General features: G+C 36.9%; 1 protein-coding gene across 1 annotated transcript; it reads left to right on the forward strand.

Moving 5' to 3' along the window:
* The first annotated feature begins 12,943 nt into the window (after nucleotides 1-12,943).
* Nucleotides 12,944-20,794, forward strand: LOC137735752 (golgin candidate 3-like). The gene is made up of 15 exons (XM_068475200.1): nucleotides 12,944-13,358; nucleotides 14,392-14,490; nucleotides 14,664-14,792; nucleotides 15,243-15,398; nucleotides 15,836-15,968; nucleotides 16,060-16,124; nucleotides 16,467-16,634; nucleotides 16,725-16,784; nucleotides 17,011-17,157; nucleotides 18,219-18,515; nucleotides 18,638-18,703; nucleotides 19,143-19,345; nucleotides 19,650-19,704; nucleotides 19,932-20,114; nucleotides 20,274-20,794. The coding sequence occupies exons 1-15, from the start codon at nucleotides 13,140-13,142 to the stop codon at nucleotides 20,601-20,603; spliced, it is 2,310 nt and encodes a 769-aa protein (XP_068331301.1). The 5' UTR covers nucleotides 12,944-13,139; the 3' UTR covers nucleotides 20,604-20,794.
* Nucleotides 20,795-21,264: the final 470 nt, after the last annotated feature.

Genomic DNA, 21,264 nt, shown 5'->3' on the forward strand with positions numbered 1-21,264 from the left:
ATATTCCTCATTAAATACATATAGGAATGGTTCTTCAATTCCACATCTCACCATTCGTCTTTCGAGATAATTATTAGTCATCACACAAACCGAAGTTGTGTAGGAATGACACATCATCAATAATACATCCACATGTAGGAATGAGATCAATATCTCTTACATCATGCTATCTATTTTGCATCGAGTAGGAATGAGTCACATTTGAATCCGTTCATTTTAGATACACTATCATGTAAACCGTTTGATTTAATCATCTATTTCTAGATTGTGCCCACATGCCTTCAGTCTCTTCTTTCATATATGTGATAGAATATTAGCCTATAGAGAGACACAACTCAGCTGAAGCCTACAATAGGTAACCGAATAGGAAGTGGAAGTGGTCCCCCAATGCGGATTAAAGCAAAATCACTCCTACGAACACTGGTAGGCGGATTAACCAAGAATGATCACCCCTAAAGTACGTATGTACATACCTAAGTAATAAGGATCACCCATTGATGAATAATCCTAGGGTTGCCTAATGCAGATTAACCAAGCACAACCCTTAAATAGTATGGCTCCAATGCAGATTAACCAAGCAGGACAATCTATGTACCACATCGTTACATGGTGCATACTCGATGCCACATTACACCATTACGCTGGGTTGACGGTCCTCTACTAGCCCTCTTAGTTCACAATCATTTGAAATATAAGATAGATATATTTTCGATAACACTATCATATAAACCATTTCATAGTAGCACACACTTCCATAAATCATTTATAATTCCATGTTATATCCACATAGTATGTAAAAATGACATTTTCATGAGCAATAACCATAACACATAATATTAAAGTCATTCACATCTCACAAACGTTTCAAATATGCACAAGCAAAATACATTTCATAAAATAGATCGATGATTGAATTTAAAAGCAACATTTTAATAGAAAACTTTCATAAATTCATGTCATATCCACAAAGTATATTAACATGGGAGCTTTCATGGGTAATAATCGTATCACATAATATTAAGATCACTCACCTGAATCCTTCGCAATTCCTGATTAACCACCATTGCTCCAAGGAACCTAATACAGTATGCAATACATCACTTAGATAACTTAGTAAGACCGATGCACAAAACAAGATCAAGTGCCACTTGCATGTGAACAGAGACGCAAATCACCCGGAATAGCACGTCAATAAAGACTAGTCCAATAAGCTATCTCAACTCTCCAACAACAACATATAGCAAATTGACAACGATCTAACAGTTGGATCTCCACCAATCATACAAACAAGTGGGGTCCAATTTGATCACCACACTAAACAATTGAATCTCAGGAGTTAGACACAATTTCACAAAGGTCACTAGAAGGTCTCTGGTACTAAGGAAAACTTGTGACTAGGCTACACGCAACGCCATGCATGGTGACAGCCGTGGTGGAGGGTCTAAGAAACCTAAATTTTCAAGCTTGACCAAATGAGCTCAAATTCACGTGGTAGCTAGAGCTCAACAAGGAAAACACTTTTCATAACTAGGTTGACAACCAATTCTAGCAGGAAAATGACCAAAACCATGGGAAAAAAATCGGATTTATAAGGTTCTAAACACCCGACTCTAAAACAACAACCAATGCACAAATATATCATACCATTGAATATCATAAAGAGTAGATGAAAGTTTATACCTCACTCCACGAAAATAGTTACTGTAATCACCAGAAAAAGAAGAAAATTGCGGAAAACACTTAGGACTTTGTGACTTCTATTTGTAATACTGGGTAAAAAACTAGAAAATATAACATTATCAGGAAGTTGGCTCATTGTGAGCTTTTCATAGACACCAAGATCTCCAAAACAGATGTTGGACAAAGGAGAAATGATCGGGTCAAACAATTGGGTTGGAGACCCAATTGCCCCTAAAACGGGTCAGTAGAGGCTTTCTCCTTTTGGAAAGCTTTTGAATGTTCTAGAAATCCCCAATTCATAAACGTTGGGAAAACTACCAAAATGCCCCCCCCCCCCCCAAAAGTTCAAATATCATTAACTTCTTTGTTCTAACTCAGAATTGGGATTCGTTTATGCTTACATGTTTGTGGGATCGTGCCCTAGATAACAACTTAATAGTTGACCAAAAAGGTCGAATAACATGTGAAATCACTAAAATACCCCTAACTTCACTTTTCTCAAAATGGAGAATTTGATAAACTAACTTTAATTAAATTTTTGAAATACTTTAATAATAAAATAAAGGGTAAATTACATTTTACCCCCTCAGGTTTGGGGTTGATTGCAACTTCTTACAACATTTTTAAAACATTTTAATTTCATACATTTACTTATCATTTTATTTCAATTTCATACATTTGTTAGAAAATCTGTTAAGTAAACCATTAAGTGATGATGTGGCAAATATGAGATCTATATTTGTGCTAATGTGGCTGCCAAATTTATGCCGCATAGCAAAAAAAATTTAAATTTTTATGCATTTAAAAAATAATAATTTACCCTAAAATAATTAATTAAAGAAAAGTTTTGAAAAGAAAAAAAAAAAACCCTAAAACCCATGTCTTCACCGACCCACCTTCTCCTTTTCCTCCACTCTCCACACTTCCCATCCCTTCTGTCTCCCAAGAGACCCACTTTCTCTTTCTCTCACCTTCTCTCTCCTTCTCCTATATTTCCATTCCTCTCTCTCCACTCATCTGCTCTCCATTTCAAAAAACCAGCAAGCAATTTTTTTTTAGAAACACAATTCATGGTGGATGGAGTTGGAAATTGAAACATGGAAGGAGCTGAAGAGACCAACGCAGCATGCCCAACCTCAACCATTTCTCATTCCTCCAGATAATTCTATGCAGCCATCATATCAGAGACCAGTGACCTATTTAAGGAAGGCTCGTCCTTGGCGAACCTCTCCCTCCATGGCGGCGGCCTCTCAAAGATCGCGTCTTTCAGCAACCTTGGTTTCGCCGTTTGTAGCCCAAGTGGCTGGTTCTCCGTCAATGTCATGATCGTTTTGAATTTTCTGGGGTTTTTGAATTTTGGGAAAGATGATGGTTTTGAATTTTGGGAATAAAATTTCGAAATCTATGAAATTTCTGGGGGGTTTTTTTTTGTCTTTCAGATAAAGAGTGAAAATAGAGAGATTTATTACAGAGATTTGGGAAAGAAGAAGAATTTGGAGAATTAGAGAATGATGGTTTAGGGATTGGGAGGAGTGGTGCACTGGTGGTTATGGAGATTGGAGGAGATGGAAGCCTTGTGGTTGGGTGGAAGAAGAAGAGGTGGACCCTTTTTCATTTTGTTTTAATTTAATTTTGTGGGGAATGGGCTGACGTGTAATAAGGTCCACTACTGCCACGTTAGCTCTTAATGGAGCAATGAATGGAAAATGTACGAAGGTATTATATTGAAATAAAATAGTAGGTGAGGTATGAAAGTGAAATTTCTTGAAGATGTTGTATGAGGTTGCAATAGACCTCAAACCTAAGATAGTGAAGTGTAATTAACCCTAAAATAAATCGCAAAATTCGGGATGAGATATCACATATTCTCAAACAAATTCATCTATTAGAAAGGGGTGGGCATTAGGTAGATTGAATGGAGTTGGGCTCCTACTAGTTGGCCAACTTGAAGAGCTCAAATTTATAATTATTGAAACTTCAGCCGTCCGAAACAACCGCAACACCTACCAACCCAACTTAACTAATTTGCGGGTTGGGTTGAGCGGGTATGCAAGTTTGTAGAAAATGGAATTTCGCCTTTAGGCCAAAGAGATTGAAGTGTGGAGATGAAACTTTGAACTTGCTTGGTGGGTGGCTATGGTGGTGGAAAACCTTGAACAAGAAATAGATTCAAATTTGGGATTAGGAGAAAGATATCACATCATGTTTGTAGTATTTCTGTATTAGCTAACAAGAGCACCAGACTAGCAAGGAAATGATTATTGAATTACATTAGGCAAATGAGTTGGGTTTTGACGAGTACAAAATAACTACAATGGAGCTTTATCAAATTTCAAGCGTCAATTATGAGTGGGTTGGGCGGTTTGGTCAGTTTGACTAGAAAAACACCCAAACCTGCTACTAGCCTTTTTTTTTATATGTGATTCTTCATCATCATTGATATACGTTAGGATTAGGAGTGGGAAAATGGGTCCTTAAACCCGCGAGTCGAGGCTGGTTCAGGCAGTATGAGGCGGGTCCAAAAATCATGTTAAACGGGTACCTAAACTTGACTGTTTCAACTATTGGGTCTTGTGAGATTAAATCTCAATCGTTGGATCTTGCGTTGGGCCTATCTCCCATAGTCTCTATCACTCTACCTCTCTGACTCACGAGTCTCTTGACTCTCATTTCTAGACTCTTACAAGTCCCAAATCAAGCTATTGCTACTCAAGACTCTCTCTTTCTCTCCCTCTCTCTCTTTCTTTCTCTCTCTCTCTCTATTTCTCTCTTTCCGTCAACTTGAGCTGTTACTATTAAAATACCCACACATACACATCAATGTGCTGGTATTGGCTTCTATTCCATAGCTCCACCAGAAAAGAAAAAAAAAAAAAACAACCTCACCGTATCAATAATTCATTTTCTTTCGCACTTTCTCCAAAACAACTCTTTGTACCAACTTTCCTTTTGTTTCCTCGAAATTCACGTCAAGATTATCTCGAGTATGAGAACTAAATTCGTGCACCACCGTAAATGGTGGTTGAGTACAAACTCGAGCAACTTGCAAAATAGTAAACAACTATAAGTAGGCCTAAGAACGTGGGGAGGAGGGTGTGTGTCGGCCAAAAGCTCTTTGACTGTCAAGTTAGTGAATGATTTTATACTCTTTGCAATGGGTAAGAGAATTAAAGTGTTTAGATTGCATTACCATAGATGAACCTTAGATGGGTTTATTTATACTGTTGGGAGAGAGACATTTTTAGGATAGAATCCTTGTTCTAAATCGGATGAATTCTGGAGGATATCTAGAAGTAGATATTACATCCTCTTAGAAGTTATGATTACTTGCGCCGCACATCAAGTCCTATATTGTAGGAACTCCAAGACTTAAAGGATATGATTGTGTCAATTTCTGGATCAAATCGCGTGTCTTGCGAAACAAGCATAGTCATCAAGCGGAGTTGCTAAAACTCTTTGTTCTGGTCGTCAGAATTGAATAAGAATGTGCGAGTTCCTAAAAAGAGCATGATTTTATCATCTCCTATAAATTGAGTACAGATCATCTCCGGATCTAAAAAAACTGAGTCTAAGGATCAAAAGATCCAGACCTTTGAAATTTGATCCAATGGCTACAAACAGGAGTTCTCTAAAAGTTATAATAATTGTAGCCATTGGATCAAATTTCAACAGCTCGGATCATTTGATCCTTAAGCTTAGTTTTTTTAGATCCGGAGATGATCTGTACTCCCATAAATTAATCTTCAAAACAATATCATTTGTTGATTGTCAATATGTAAGGAAATTTCCATTAATCTCTAACTTATCTCCATTGTGAGAATGTTTCCTCCGATGTGAGAGATAATTGATTCTTCTTTCATTTGGTTCATATTTTAATCTAGATTGGCTCTCTGTATCGTTGAAATCAAGTAAGCAAGTTCCTTGGGATCGAATTTTACAGTTGTACCCTTAGCTATTTGACGTCTTGTCTCATTAAAGTATGTAGCCCAATTTCTTTTTGTTCTCATTCATTGATGGATGAAGTAGCAGTGAACCATTACTCCCAACCACCAATGATTCCTTGTATAGACCAACCAAACCATCTTTCAAATTCCATTAACTTTGTACAAAAGGCAAACTTAAAAAATATTGCCATCAGATCTCCTTTTCCTCAACTTTCTTCCTGTTTTTTCAACTTTCTCTTAATACCCTTGTTTATAGCCAAGCTCTCTGAAGAGGAAAAGGTCTGCAATTACTTGGAGAATCTTAAGAGTTCCCAAAGAGTTTCCTAGAGCATATAAAAAATGAAAACTTATCAACTTGCAGAGAGAAGGGGGTTGCATCTGTCAAGTTGTCTTTTTCAAATGGCTCAACCAGAAGTGGAAGACTTAGTGGTTCATCTTGAGGAATCCTTAGAGTTGTCTAGTATAGAACAAGGGGTGAAATTGTTAGTGTTGTATTAATGAATAAATCCCTCAATAAGTGGGGGGGGGGGATAAGAAATATCTTAAGATCGACATGGAGAGACCTAGGTGAGATTCAGGTAACATGGGTAAAGAATAACACTTTTATTATTACTGTTAGAGATGAGGAGATGACAACAAAGATTTTAAGCCAAGTACCATGGGTGGTCATAAAGAAAAATTTCTCTGTGAAAAGGTGGTTCCAGGAGCATGCTTTGGAGGAAATTCAACTTCATTTGTTCCATTCTGGGTCTAAATTAGATGAGTGTTGTTGTATTTGATCACAGAAGAAAATGCCAGAAGACTTGCAAGGGTGATTAAAGATATAATAGAGGTGGAAAATTTATTACTTGCCAGGGGATTTCTACGGGTCAGAGTTATGGTGAATACTAAGAACCCTCTGATTGCAGGAGTTTGGTTGCCCCGTTCCAATGATAGAGATACTTGGATTGAATTTAGATATGAAAAATTACAAGATTTTTGTTATAGTTATGGTCAGATTGGTCATGGTATCTTTGAATGTTCCTTTAGACTAATTGGAGGAAAAGAGGCAAGATATGGAGATTAGATGCAAGCAACAGCGGTTCATGATATACCGAAAAATTCCATACCCACAGAACAGGGGATAACTGGTTTAAGTAGAGAGGCCAGAAGATGAGGACATGAGTGGTGAGTGGACGGCACGCGTGGGCAGGGAAATAGATTACAGAAATACAAGAAGAGAGGCCCACAAGGGAACAAAAAAGTCAAGTAGAGGCAAGAAGACCAAGGGATGCTGATTCCAGAGATCTCTTGGTGGCAATCAGAAATTTAGGGCAAAGATGACGGTCATGAATTGGATATTGGGGGAAATTAATAGCCCAATGACTCATCAAAACGTTATGGGGGGCCTATGATGGGGAATGCGATACAAGTCTTTGGACTTCAACAAAATCAAGCCCAACTAGGAGCAACAAGGATTGAAGAAATAAATGAGAATAATTATGGGCAGGGGGTAAGTAACACGAGCCTAAGGGCACCGAAGAGATGGAATGCTACAGAAAGTCAAATAACCCAGCCTATGCAACCAATAGAGGAAATAAAGGAAAAAGTATAGAAGAGCAAGCACACACGAAAAATCTGAGTATATTTGCAAGAATGGGTCTAAAAAGAGGAACAGAGAGGAAGAATAAGTGTATTTTTCAACCCCCACAAAAGAAGGCTAGGAAAGGGAAAGGAAGTTCATCACGAGGAAGGCGTGGGAGAGAAAGATTCAAAAGACAAGGTCAAGGGAGGATTACATAGTACCTCGAAGATATAGTCAATATTGAAAGAATGGAGTTGCAAGATAAAAGAGAATGCGATGGCAGCTAGGGATGGTATTGGTACGATTATCGTACCAAAACCCACATACCAATTACCATACCAAACTTTTGGTATGGCAAAATCTATTAGCATTACCATGCCAAACTTTCGGTATACCAAAATTTCGGCATGCCAAATAGTTTGGTTGACATGGTAATAGTAATTACCACTTTGTTTTGGGCCATTCTTTTGGGCCAAAATTTGGTTTTTTTCCAACCCAATTCAAGGCTGAAACATGTTTGCGCCACTATCTTTGGGTTTCTAAAACTTTTTTATTTAATTATGAGAATTTTATGGAGATTCATTTAAGAAAAAAAAAAAAAAAGTAAATAAATGGAAGAATTGATGAAAGAACCCAGCATCCCTAAAAAAATAGTAAAAAGATTCCTAAATTTCATCTCTACATTCTTTAAAATTGTATAAAAATTAACTTGATAGACGATGACAGGGAGAAAGACAACCCAATTTAATGAAGGAGAAGATGAGATAGATTGCAGAGAGCAAGTAGCTAGAACAGGAGCAACAGAGATGAAGTCGATGGCAAGATGAGTGAAAAGATGAAGTCGCAATGGCAAGATGATTTAGGTTTTTTTATTGGGGTGAGAGGATGGTTTTGGATAAATGACTAGATAAAAATAAAGTGAATATATAATGATAATACCTAATAATATATATAAATGAATAAATAAATGATATAATACTAATATAGTGGTACGGTACGATATACCACTAGTAATGGTTTTGAATACCATTATTGTGCCGAATATGTATGATACGGTACAAATGCCGTATCATTACCAATGTACAAATTCGTTGGCACAACTTTGGTATAGTACGGTTGGTAATTCGGTTGGTATGGTAATTTGCCAAAAAAATCCACCCCTAGTGGCGGCTAGTCTCTAACAGCAAGCCATGAGTTATTTACTTTGGAACTGCCATGGTCTTGGGTTAGACACGGTAGTTCGTGCCCTACATGGGCTTATTCGAAAATATAGACCCTCTGTGATTTTTCTATCCGAAACCAAAATGAAGAATCATAGAATTGCAGGTTGAAGTAAATTTCTTCTCAAAACATGTTATAGATTCTTGTATTAGATACTTAGGAACACAAACTTGGGTCAAGGCCACTTGGGTTTATGGCACATTATATAGAATCGACGAAATTTTTTGGAATTGGATGGAAACTAATTTCTAGCCCTGTGATATGCCATGATTTTGCAGAGGAGATTTTAATGAATTTCTATGGGAGTATGAGAAATCGGGAGGCAGAGAAGTATCGCATGGAAGGCCCAGGTTTTTCCACAACTTCATGTCAAAGATGAGTTTAATTGATATGGGGTTCAATGGCCCTTAATTTGCTTGGCGAGGAACAAGAAATGGTGAATTAGTGGAGAAAAGAATTGATAGAGGCTTGGCAAATGCAAAATGGCAGGAGTGCTGGCCGAATGCGGTGGTTAGTCATTGCATAGTTTTGGGATTGAATCATTGTCCAAATCTAGTAACCCAAGAACCACAGGTTGGGAGAGGAAAAAGAATTTTCAAATTTGAAACTTTCTGGTCTAAAGAGAAAGAATGCAAGGAAATTATGAAGAATTGTTGGAAGATTGATTATGAGGGCAATTGGTTAATTAAATGGCATAAAAAAGCTCAATGCTTGCCATGAGAACTTAAAGGAGTGGAGCAAGAGGAAATTCAGGTGAAGAAGAGAAGAAATTGATGAACTGGTTCAAAAACTGGATGAGCTTCAGAAAAATTGGGGAGAAAATACTACGCAAATTAATTCCTTATTGGTTCAAATTGACAGATTAAGGGAACATAAGGAAAAATTTTGGCAACAAATATCAAGAATCAATTGGATGCACGTAGAAGATGCTAATTCGGCGTTCTTCCATCAATCAACTTGCAGAAAAGACGACAAAACAAAATCTTTAAGATAAAGAATGGCAGTAGAGAATGGATGGAAAACCTAACCAAATTAGGAGAATTGTGGAGGACTACTTCAAAAGCTTGTTTAATACTCATGGGCTGCGGGAGTGGGAGACAATTCTAGAATGTGTTGAACCATCTGTTACAAATGAAATGAACTCAAGCCTTATTTGTCTAATTACAGATCAAGAAATCAAGGAGGTTGTATTCCAGATCGGAGGTCTTAAAGTGCCAGGGCAAGACGGATTTCAAGGAGTTTTTTTTATCGATCCTATTGAGGAATCATTAACAAAGAAGTCTGAGGAATGACTAAGGAGTTCATGAATGGAACATCATATCCCAAAAAGGTAAATTCGACTAACATAGTTTTAATACCGAAAATTCAAAATCCATGGACTGTGGATCAATATAGGCCAATTAGTAAGGTGTTATCAAAAGTGTTTGCCAACCGATTGAGACCCATATTGCCGAAACTAATATCTCCGATGCAAAACGCCCTTGTTTCCGGAAAGCAAATTCAGGACAATATCCTTATAGCCCATGAAGTTTTCCATTTTTTAAAACTTAGAAAAACAAGAAAGAAATGTGAGTTGGGGATTAAGTTAGATATGAGCAAGGCGGATGACCGCATTGAATGAGATTTTTTGAAGGCCGTAATGGTAAAAATGGGCTTCCACAATCTCTAGATAAATATTGTGATGAAATGTGTAAAATCAATGGACTTTGCTGTAACAATAAATGGGCAACCAGGTCGAAAGTTCGAACCATCCTGTGGCCTGAGACAAAGAGATCTTCTATCACCCTATCTTTTTCTGCTTGTAAGCGAGGTTTTATCAATGTTAATTAAAAATAATGTTGATATGGATTACATTCATGGAATCCGTAAAAGTAATGGGCCATGTCCTTCCCATTTACTCTTTGTAGATGACACTTTAATTTTGTTGTAGGTAAACCAACAGAATTGCAGCAATTTCATTCAGTTGTTACATGCATATTGTGTTGCATCGGGGCAGAAGGTAAATTTACAAAAATCAAGTGTTTATTTCAGTCTAAACATTCCTACTGGAATAAAGGAAGAATTATGTTAGATTCTTGGGATGACAAGAGTTGAAAACCCTGGGAAATATCTTGGTATGCCATTAATCTGGGGAAAGTCAAAGAAAGAAGCTTTAAATTATGTGAAAGAAAAAATGTTGAGGAAAATTCAGGGTTGGAAGCAAAACTTGCTCTCACAAGCAGGAAGATAGGCTCTCATAAAAGCAGTTGCACAAGCAGTACCAGTGTATCTGATGAATATCTTCAAGTTCCCTTTGTCTTTATGTAAAGATTTTGGCTCAATGCTAGCTCAATTTTGGTGGAATCAGAAAGAATAAGAAAGGAAAGTTCATTGGGTGAGTTGGGAATCTCTTGGCTTACCTAAGCAACAAGGTGGAATAGATTTTGGAAATCTTCATGAGTTCAATTTAGCTTTGCTTGCTAAGCAATGTTGGCGTATAATTCATGAACCTGATTTGTTATGGGTTATAGTACTGAAGGATAGGTACTTTCCTAATACCTCATTCTTGGAAGCTAAAAAAGGAAGTAGAGCGTCTTGGGCACGGGCAAGCATCCTGGAAGGATGAGAGGTATTACTGAAAGGTGCTCACTGGTAGGTACTGAAATGTAATTCAATCAAACTATGGGTGGATCGGTGGCTACCCTCACTACTAATAGGACATCCAACTCTAATTGAAGGTACTGAAATTGACATAAATTAAAGAGTGAATACTATAATATGTCAAGACACGAGAGAGTGGTAATTGGATTCAATAAGTTCTTAAATTTCAGATCATGAGCAGGTAAATATAAAGGAGCTACAAATTGGGGATAATCAAAGCGAAGATAGGCTAAAAAAGGAAATTATACTGTGAAATCGGGGTATCATTGGCTACATGACAAAGAAGTCAGAATCAAACCCTGTTGTCCTTCTTCATCATTGTTGATAAACAATCAAGTATGGAAATTAATTTGGAAGTTAGAGGCCCCTCCCAAAATCAGAAACTTCATTTGAAGAGTTCTGAGATAGGCTATTGATACAAGAGTAAATCTTTTTTTTTTTTTTTTTTTTTTTTTAACATTTATCAAACACTCCAATATGCCCTATGTGCAATGAGTAGGAGGAGTCCGTTGAACACATGCTCTTTCTTTATCCTTGGGTGGACCACATCTGATTTAGGGGACAACTTAATTATAGAGTGAATAAAAATGAGATTACAACTTTTGGAGGTTGGTTAAATACGATATTGTGTGCTGAGATGGGTAACAAAAAGGAGAAGGCATATGTTATGACCCAATTTGCTTTTACTTCTTGACAAATATGGAAAACTAGATGTAATTTAATTTTCAATGATAAAAACTAGTTCACCAATGCAAGTTATACATGTTATATCTTGTGCTTATAGAACATATTTTGGAGCCCCAAATGGTGGTCATATTGAGAATCATCAAAACCAAAACATTGGGACATAAAGAAAATGTTGGTCACCTCCAGAACATAAATCATTTAAGGTTAATGTTGATGCAAGTTGAAATTGTAGAACTAAACAAGCTTGTGCAGGAATTGTGGTAAGAGATGCATAAGGAAAGTTTGTGGTAGCCAACAAGTCATCTTTTAGAGCCTCTAGTGTTACTGTAGCTGAAGCTATTGCTGCTCATAAAGGCTGCCTGTTTGCGAAACAACAAGGTTTGAAAGAAATTGTGTTGAAGTATGATTCAAAAGAAACAACATTATGTCTTCAAAATTATGTGGAGTTGGGAAGCTCTTCCTATCTTAAGGAAACTCTTGAATGCTAAGAAGTGGTTCCTCTCGTGTTGTTGGTCTTGGATCCTTAGGTCAGAAATTTGGCGGCAGATTTCATGGTGTCGCCCAAAAACATGGTGATTAGAGATGGTATTTGGGTCAACAGACCCCCATCTTCGCTTGTTCCTATTTTGGATAAAGACGGTTTACCATGCCCCCTAGTATATAAGTTTTGTTGACTGTTCATGGATGACTGTTTCGCACTTGGTGCAATGTCTGTATCATGGAATTCCATCTTCACCCATTGGATCTTCTCGATTGATGTAGTTTTTTTTTTTTTTTTTTTGTCTTGTTAGCCTTTTGTTGGGTTTTCATTATAATATTGGCTTCTTGCCTTGGTTAATGTTATGCCAGCGTATTTAAAAAATATATATATCATTTGCTAATTCTTCTATTTGCTTGTTGAATTGCTAACTACGTTGAAAATGCATTTTTTTTTATCTTTGCTACTCTTCTTTTTCATAACCATTTTAACCATTTTGTTTGAGGAATTTTTCAGTGTATCCAAAATACAGACACATATGACCTACGCCATTGTATAAGTGAAAAGATACTTAAAAAACAAATCTTATAATAACATTTGATGTTGTGCCCTATGATTGGCCAAAAAAAAAAAAAAAAAAATCCCTCTTCTTTGCTTGCGCTTGCTCCAGCATTTCATAGGTTACACAACGTGTCCTCTCTAACTATAAAATTAAAAACCAGACTATAATTACGAAATTCCACCCCTTGGCTAAGGCTTCGCCCCTTCTTCCTCTCCCCCCTCAGATCTACCCAAATCCCAAATTTCAATCCCCAGTCCAAGAAATTTCACCTCCGACTTTCCAACGATTTTGGCGCCCGATTTCTTCAGATAAAGCACCCACGGATATTTGAATTTTTGCTGGTTTTTTCGAGGGTTTTGAAGGATGTGGAGCACGATTGCGAACCTGAAGGAGAATCTCAACAAGATGGCTCAGGACGTGCACGACGACGAAGACGACGACGAAGAGTACGAGATCTACGCTATCAATGGAAGCCAAGCTTCTTCATTATCTGATCGGAGGAATTCCCACAGCTTCGCCCATTCCAAGTCCCCCTCGCGCTCTCCGATCGCCAATGGCATCGATTTCCAATTTAGTCCCGAGGTTTGTGATTTTTTTTCTTGGCAATTTGTGTAATTTGGTTCATGTTTGGGTTTGGGAATTTTTTAGCTGTTAATAATGAATGCTTAGATCGATTTCGATGAGTTTGGATTTAGGATTATGTGTTTTTAGCTGAGAATTTGGTTATTATCTTAGTGAGCCATTGAATCTTTCGGCATCTGCGTGTGGCGTACAAATTCCAACTTCGAAAGGGAGGTACATTTGCAAATGGTGGTTTATTTTCGTATTGAAATGGGAGTCTCTAATTTATCTGCGGGGTTAGGTTGTGAGCAATGGAGTTTGAATGGGGTATTATGTGTAGTAATTAATTAGTGAGTGGGATGATTATGTTTTTCAAAATACAAAAGTTGGATACTTCCCGTTAGTAGGTGTCAGTAATTCAGAAATTGATGTATTTATTTGCTAAACTCTACACAAGTATAGTGCATTGCTGTGAATGCACGAATATTTTGTGTTTAATAAGCCTTGATACAGGCCCCGTAGCAGAATTGTCGATAAGAAGTGTGAGGGTGAACATTTTATCTAACTTATGTGGCAGCAGCGGTTATAGGAGGGCTAAGATTTTTGCCTATATGGCCTGGCATCCATGCACCAAGTATAAGTTTTATTATTCTTCGTTTTCCTGAGGAAGGCCTCATAGTTTGTAACGTTTAATATGGATATGATTTTAGCATTCTATCTAGTGTCTGCGCGGATGAATGGGTTTCAGAGTCATTCACTCTTTTGTATGTTGTTTTTGTTAATTTTGACGTTAATTTAAATTTTAATACAAGTAGGTACACCACTAAAAGTATTTTAGCGGAAGCTGAGTTCATGTCAAGAAATCTATCTATAACGAAACATTAAATTGATTCTTAGAGGAGTCGTGTTCCATATTTTATTATCATCATCACTGGTTACTGTCCATGTTGACTTTTTTGCACCCCTTGTCTTTTGCAGCTGTTATTTGGTTTGTTTCATCAGATGGAGTATGTGATGATATTCTGATCTGCATTTTTTTTCCCATTTCTTTTAGATTGAACAATACCAAGCGGAAATTAAGAGGCTTCAAGAATCCGAGGCAGAAATAAAAGCATTATCAAAAAACTATGCAGCTCTGTTAAAGGAAAAAGAGGTACCCAGATGACTCTATGAAATTATACCATCAATTTCATCCTTTTTGTTTATTGTGTTTGATGGAGGTATCTCTAATTGGATTTGGACACCTTATATTTGGTATGGAGTGGCATCTTGATAAATACATTACAACATGCCTTTTAACATTTGAAGCGCCCTCACGTTTGACAGGATCAAAATTTCAGACTGAGTAAAGAAAATGGCTTATTGAAACAGAATCTGGACTCAACTACTGCATCTCTGAATCCATCTAGAAACGAAAATCACAAAGCAGCTGCAAATGGAGTCAACGTGGTCAAGGTAGTTGTTATGAACTTATGACAAAGTCTACTTGTGTCATCATTAACATTTGATTGCAATGAATCTGTTCAGTAAGTTTGCCAGTACTCAGTGGTTAGCTTCAATCAAATCATAAACTTCTTTATGATACATCTGTTATCATATGTTACGAGGTTTACCGGTCAGAAAAAACTGATTACTTGTTATTTATTTGGTCTGCATGTTAGTTATCTGAACATTTAATAAGAAGGGCATTAATAAAGTAGTTGAATCGAGAGTTGTATAGTTTAACTGCCATAGCAGAGTTCCAGATCCTTAACCCCTTTACAGAGTGGATTAATTGCTTCCATATAGTTTATTAATTTCACATGTGCTACTTTATTGAGTTAGCAAAAATTACATAGTTGTCTCATTGTCATTGGTTTTCCTTGAGCTCTAATAATTGGCTAAGTTAGCTTCAAATTGACTCAGGGAAGCAGTAATCAGTTGCCCAACAGACAGCATAAAGTGACAAGTCCAGCAAAAATTGGACACTCTGGACATCAGAAACAGAATGGTGTTGTCCATATAGAAGACAATATAAGTAATGGGATTTCTCAGCTTTCAGATATTCAAGGGAGTGAAAGGGTAACGCACCTTGTATTCTTTTCTTTTTCAGTTAGATCTACCTGTCTCCTCTTTCCAATAGTGTTTGATTTTTCTTTCTATAATCTGTTTCCAGAAACAAAAAATGATGAAACAATAAAATTACACAAGGAGTGGACAAAATGGCCACAACTAAGATAGAAACAGTATTAAAAAAAATTATAGAAGCATATATTCTAAGGCACTATCCACTATGACATAAACATACACCACACAACCTAGATTATAAAAGCTTTCCAATCTAACTACATACTAGAATAAGATAAGGCCCGGAATTCTGTAGAGACTGAAGCCCATAATAGTTATCTAGAGCAGTTTTGGGTGTAGTTAGAATTCGAATTTATGTTTTTGATCCCCAGTATGTTACTTTTCTTGTAATGATGAAAGAACTTGACGACAGATGTATAAATGCCTTCTAGGAGCTTGCAGATTTACAAGAAGAGAATAATAGGTCCCCAGCAGCAGTGCTAGCTACTGCTGAGATGAAAAAATTGCGGATAGAACTTGAAAAAGAAGGCAATCAGTCGAAAAATATACATCGAAAGTTACGAGGTACACTGCTATGCGAAGATTCATAAGGGATTCTACAAGTCATCTTGAACATTTTTGTAATTTTTTTTATTTAATCTCTGTTGATTTGCAGAACAACAGAAATTGAATGAAGCAATCCAGGAAGAGCTCAAATTTCTGAAGTTGGATAAAGAAAAGGTGGGGGGTTTCAAAGTTGGACAGAGACATTGATATTAGATGCATATATTTTTTACCAAATGCCTTTATTTCGGTTCTGTGTGGTTATTGTTAGCTCTTGACTGCTCATTATTTTTGCACTGGCCATTTGTATCTATCTACCCATGTATATGTGTAATTTATGCAGGTTTCTTCTACCCTGCATCATTACCATTTTAATTTGGAAATATCCAAAAAGATTTTTGTACTTTATTTCAGACATCAAGGGCTAGATTTATGGGGGCAGCTATACGTGTACATGTATGTTCCTCTTTTTGGTGCTCTGACCTGTGTCTTTGGTATGCATGTACTTTCTTTTGGCAGACCTCCGTCGAGATTAGCAAAATAAGCAATGAGTTAAATGAGAAAATGGCTGAGATAAATCGACTGCAAATGGAGTTGATTAGATGGGGGGATGAAAATGCAAATAATGGTGCAGAGAGTTTGAAAAGGTTAATTGCAAACCTGCAGAAGGAAAATAATAGTCTTAAGGTTGCTAAATAGTGCTTTATTTTGTTGTAAATTTTTTATGATAGTTTTTGTTACTTTGACAATCAACCCTAATACTATGTCACTGCATAGGTGGAGAAAAATGAACTTGAGGGTGCCTTGAAAGTGAGCAGGACCGCAAGTGAAATGCAGGTAATCCCGTTTTTGAGAATTTTTTTGGGGAATACAATCTTTACTTTTTTTTTTTTTTCCTGCAATAGGATGGCATCATATTTGCTAATCCCTCTTCCTTTGAGTATGGGTGGGGTCATGCGTTTTTACTGTATTAAATATGTTTATGCATGGTAACATAACTCAGTTCTTTGTACTTTGACAGCAATTCTTCTGCTAATTATCAATATTTTAAAATTTTGTGCAGACAGTAGAATCTTCGGAAAGTTTTCCAGGAAAGGAAGAACTGGAGAAATCGTTACGAGAGTTTGATAAAAATTTGAAGGAAACACGTCTTGAAAGGGACAAAGCATTGCAACAATTGTCACGCCTTAAACAGCATTTGTTAGAAAAGGTTACTTGCAATCATTCATTATTTGCATTGTGGTGCATGACATATGATATTGCATGAAAAATATTTATTATTTCTATTGTGATCCATTTGACTATGAAGTTGATGGGATTTTGATTGAGGATATTTTTCAGTGGATTATTCTCTCTAATGCACTCTCATAATTAAATATAATGAGGGGGACAATAGGTAGTGACTGCAGGCTAGCAGAAAATCTAATGACTGTTAATGATAAATGGACCTATGCTTGTTTTTGTATGATATATTCTGCTAGTATATGAACTTTGACACTCCATATAATCTTCAGCAAACATTACATATTCACTATTGTAGAAGAATTTCCAGATTATTATAAGACAAAGAGAACTCTTGGGATAGGCTCGGGGGTAGATATAAGATGGGAGTTCTTGAGTACGTTTTGAGGTAGATGTCTCCAGCATCTAGAGATTGTTCATTATCTGTAAATTGGTAAGAGAGATGAGATGACTGAGACGGGAGGAAAGGGAGTTGGCAAAGACTGCACTAAATCTGGGAGCTCTTGTGGGGTAGAAATAGGACGGAACTTTCAATTGTTCACTATCTGTAATTGGTAAGAGAGATGAGATGACTGAGATGGGAAGAAAGGGAGTTGGTAAAGACGGCACAAAATCTGGGAGCTCTTGTGGGGTAGGAATAGGACGGAACTTTCTATATTTAAATTAAGATGACAGATTTGTAGTTTAATTCTGTGTTGATATATGAATCAGGTTCAAGATGGACCTCTTGTTATTGAGTCTTTATATCTTTATTATGGTTTTATTGTTAAATATTCCTTTCGTAGAAACTTAGAAAAGAACTCCACAACTTTGTTTGCGTAATTCTGTTTACAAGCGTGATTTTATTTAATGCTTACAATAAGCTGGGTAGTCCGGATGCTGAACTTTTAGCTTGACCACATTGTTTATATGTACTGTTTTCTATTGCACGGAAAACATTTTTGATGCGTTTTGCATCCAGTACCCCCTAAATGAAATGTCATGCAAAATTAGTGACTTATTTTTCCATATGGCTTATACTTTCTCTAGGAATCTGAAGAGTCTGAAAAAATGGATGAAGACAGCAAAATTATTGAAGAACTCCGAGAAAGTAACGAATATCAAAGAGCTCAAATAATACATTTGGAGAAAGCTTTGAAGCAGGCAATAGCAAATCAGGACCAATTCAAGATGACCAACAACAATGAAATTCAGAAATCAAAGCAAGTTATTGATGATCTAAATAAAAGACTTGAAAGCTCTATGAGCACAATAGATGCCAAAAATGTTGAACTTTTGAATCTTCAAACTGCTCTTGGTCAGTACTATGCTGAAATTGAAGCTAAGGTAATAAATGTTAATTTTGGTTGTGTGCCAATTGTATTAGCAAGGAAGGCATTTGGCATGTTTTGTGTTGATGTACAAATCCCCAGATTATTGTTTTGATGCTAGTTTCCTTCTATGTTTAGGAACATTTGGAAGGAGATTTGTCTCGGGCAAGAGAAGAGTCAGCTAAGCTTTCTCGGCTCTTGAAAGTATGATTGCTTTCTTTTCCTTTTTATTTTCAAAATGATTTTGTCTGAGTATGCAATTTCTAATTTGCTTTGTGTTATATAATATTTCTTGCAGTACATTTATTACATTGGTATTCCATCACTGTGATTATGCAAATCATACTCCTTTTTTTGGTTTTTTGAGGATAATCTTATTGACGACAAGAAGAAGAAGATTATTCCTTACATGGTTATATCATATAAAGTTGCATCATTTACACGAATTTAAGCTCTGTATATTCTGATGGTTGCTACTATTTAAGTTCACAATGTTTAACATGCATAAAACTGGAGTCCACCCCGCCCAGGGCCCCGCACACCTACACACACAGACACACATTCTCTCTCACACACACCCCTACACATGCTAACACACACAGGCACAGGCATATCAGAGTTTAAATGTTTATGATTCTACCAGGAAGCGGATCATCAGGCGGAAGCATCAAAGAAGGAAAAGGAAGAAATTTTGTCCAAGCTTTCACAAGCTGAAAAAATAGTAGTAGATTGGAAAAGCAGAGTAAATAAACTTGAGGAAGACAATGCAAAATTACGCCGAGCTGTTGAGCAGAGCATGACCAGGCTTAATAGGATGTCGGTAGATTCAGATTATCTTGTTGACAGGTTGGTCTGTTTAACTTTTCAGGTGGCCTTCTATTGGGTTTTAGGTAGGTAGAGTATTGGTGTTCGTTTGGCCTTCAATTTTCAGTTATGGCTCGTGTTCGTTTGGCCTTCAATTTTCAGTTATGGCTCGTGTTTGTTTGGCCTTCAATTTATAGGCCCCCTTCCTTTATTTCCTTCTTTTTACTTTTTCAGAGAAGTGCTTTCTTTTATTGTCATTAAGGATTATTGGTATTTTTTGTTTACATACTTTATTTATATGCTGTTTCATTAAAAGAGGATTAATGAAGATTGGTTTTGTTCACAGACGCATTGTGATCAAATTACTGGTGACCTACTTCCAGAAAAACCACAGTAAAGAGGTATGAAGATTTCTTTAGACTACCTACAGGGAGGGGCACTACCGAAAATTTTTGTACTGTTTTCTTCAGTTTCTGCTAGAATATAATAATTTTTCGTTGGTTAATTCCCTGAAACCAATCAAGTGTTATGCACCAGACACAAGACAATAGTTTTGTGCCCTCTAAACCTGGTTCTCTCCTTTTATTTTAAGTAACCAGACTCATGTAGTTTTGATGAGGCTCTTCAGGTTCTGGATCTTATGGCTCGCATGCTGGGATTCTCTGACGAAGACAAGCAGAGAATAGGTGTCTCTCAAGGTGCAGGCAAAGGTGTTGTTCGTGGAGTTTTCTCTCTGCCTGGGCGCCTTGTTGGGGGAATTTTGGGAGGCAGCTCAGCTGGATTATCTGCAAATGCAGCTGCTGATAACCAGGTACTTTTTTGTCTCCTTTCGATCCAGAGATTAATTGGCATATAGTTTTCTACCTTGCATAAGGCTTTTGTCGATACGTCGTTCTACATTAGTTTTTAAATTCAAATTATTTCTGCATTCATGGACTCTTCCCCTGACTTTGTTCCGTACCAAGTCCAGTCCTTTGCAGATCTGTGGGTTGATTTTCTTCTTAAGGAAACTGAAGAAAGGGAGAAAAGGGAGTTGGCAGACGGTTCAGGCAGATCTGACGAAGATTCATATAGAACTCCAAGCAAGGCACACACCGGTCCGGATCCCGACCACAGGACGACAACTAGCGGGTCTGAGCCTGGTTTCTCAAGAAGTAATTTATCACCAGTCCAAAACACAAGTTCCGCACCTTTTGGCAGTAATTTTCAGTCGGAGCATTCGGATTCCGAATTCTCAACAGTTCCTCTCACGTGGTCAGAAAGCAATCCATACGCCTCAAGAATGCTTCCTAGATTTTGAAATTGCGGCGGTGTATCTTGTAATTAATCAAAGGTATAGATCATTGTTTGATTTTGTAGACGCGCAATCTTTGTTCAATCAATTCTTTTTACCCATACCAGTTTGTGCATGGTTGCCTGGTAATTTTAGGTTTGGGGCCTGTAACTCAGACGATTGCAAAACCTAAATACAATGACGGACTTGAAACGATTCAATTTATATCCAAGATCGGTCTGAATCTAATTGGCGCATATCTTCGGTGAACAATCCTTATTGCCTATTAATAAGCAGTCCTGTTGTTTCAAGGCACCTTGTGCTAAATCCTTACCTCTCTTTTAAGACACACATGGAAATAATCCAGCGCTAAATTACAGTAAGATTGCGAGAAGTTTTGGAAGCTGAATGAATCTTAAAACATTATTGCGCTTGGTTTTGTACCATGTCTTCCGTTAGATCTAAGTAGTCCAAGATTTTTCTTAGAATATCTATCCAAATCTTCTAAGTCTTCTTCTCTACCCCTTTAGTCCTGAACCTGTCTCGTAATTGCATCCTCCAGTCGGAGCGTCTGCAGATTTTTGTTTTATATGTCCCAACTCCCTTAATTGATTTTTTCTCACATCTACAATTTCGGCTATTCCTAATTTACCTCTAATATGCTTCAATTTCAGCTACTCCTAATTTA

Source organism: Pyrus communis, chromosome 5 (genome assembly GCF_963583255.1).
Source record: "Pyrus communis chromosome 5, drPyrComm1.1, whole genome shotgun sequence".
In the NCBI taxonomy this organism is placed as follows: domain Eukaryota; kingdom Viridiplantae; phylum Streptophyta; class Magnoliopsida; order Rosales; family Rosaceae; genus Pyrus; species Pyrus communis.

Excerpts from the sequence above, each read along its gene's own strand:
- LOC137735752 (XM_068475200.1), top strand. The coding sequence starts at position 13,140 with ATGTGGAGCACGATTGCGAACCTGAAGGAGAATCTCAACAAGATGGCT. Across the intron at positions 15,969-16,059 it reads TATACATCGAAAGTTACGAG|AACAACAGAAATTGAATGAA; the intron begins GTACACTGCTAT and ends GTTGATTTGCAG. Across the intron at positions 19,705-19,931 it reads AGAAAAACCACAGTAAAGAG|GTTCTGGATCTTATGGCTCG; the intron begins GTATGAAGATTT and ends GAGGCTCTTCAG.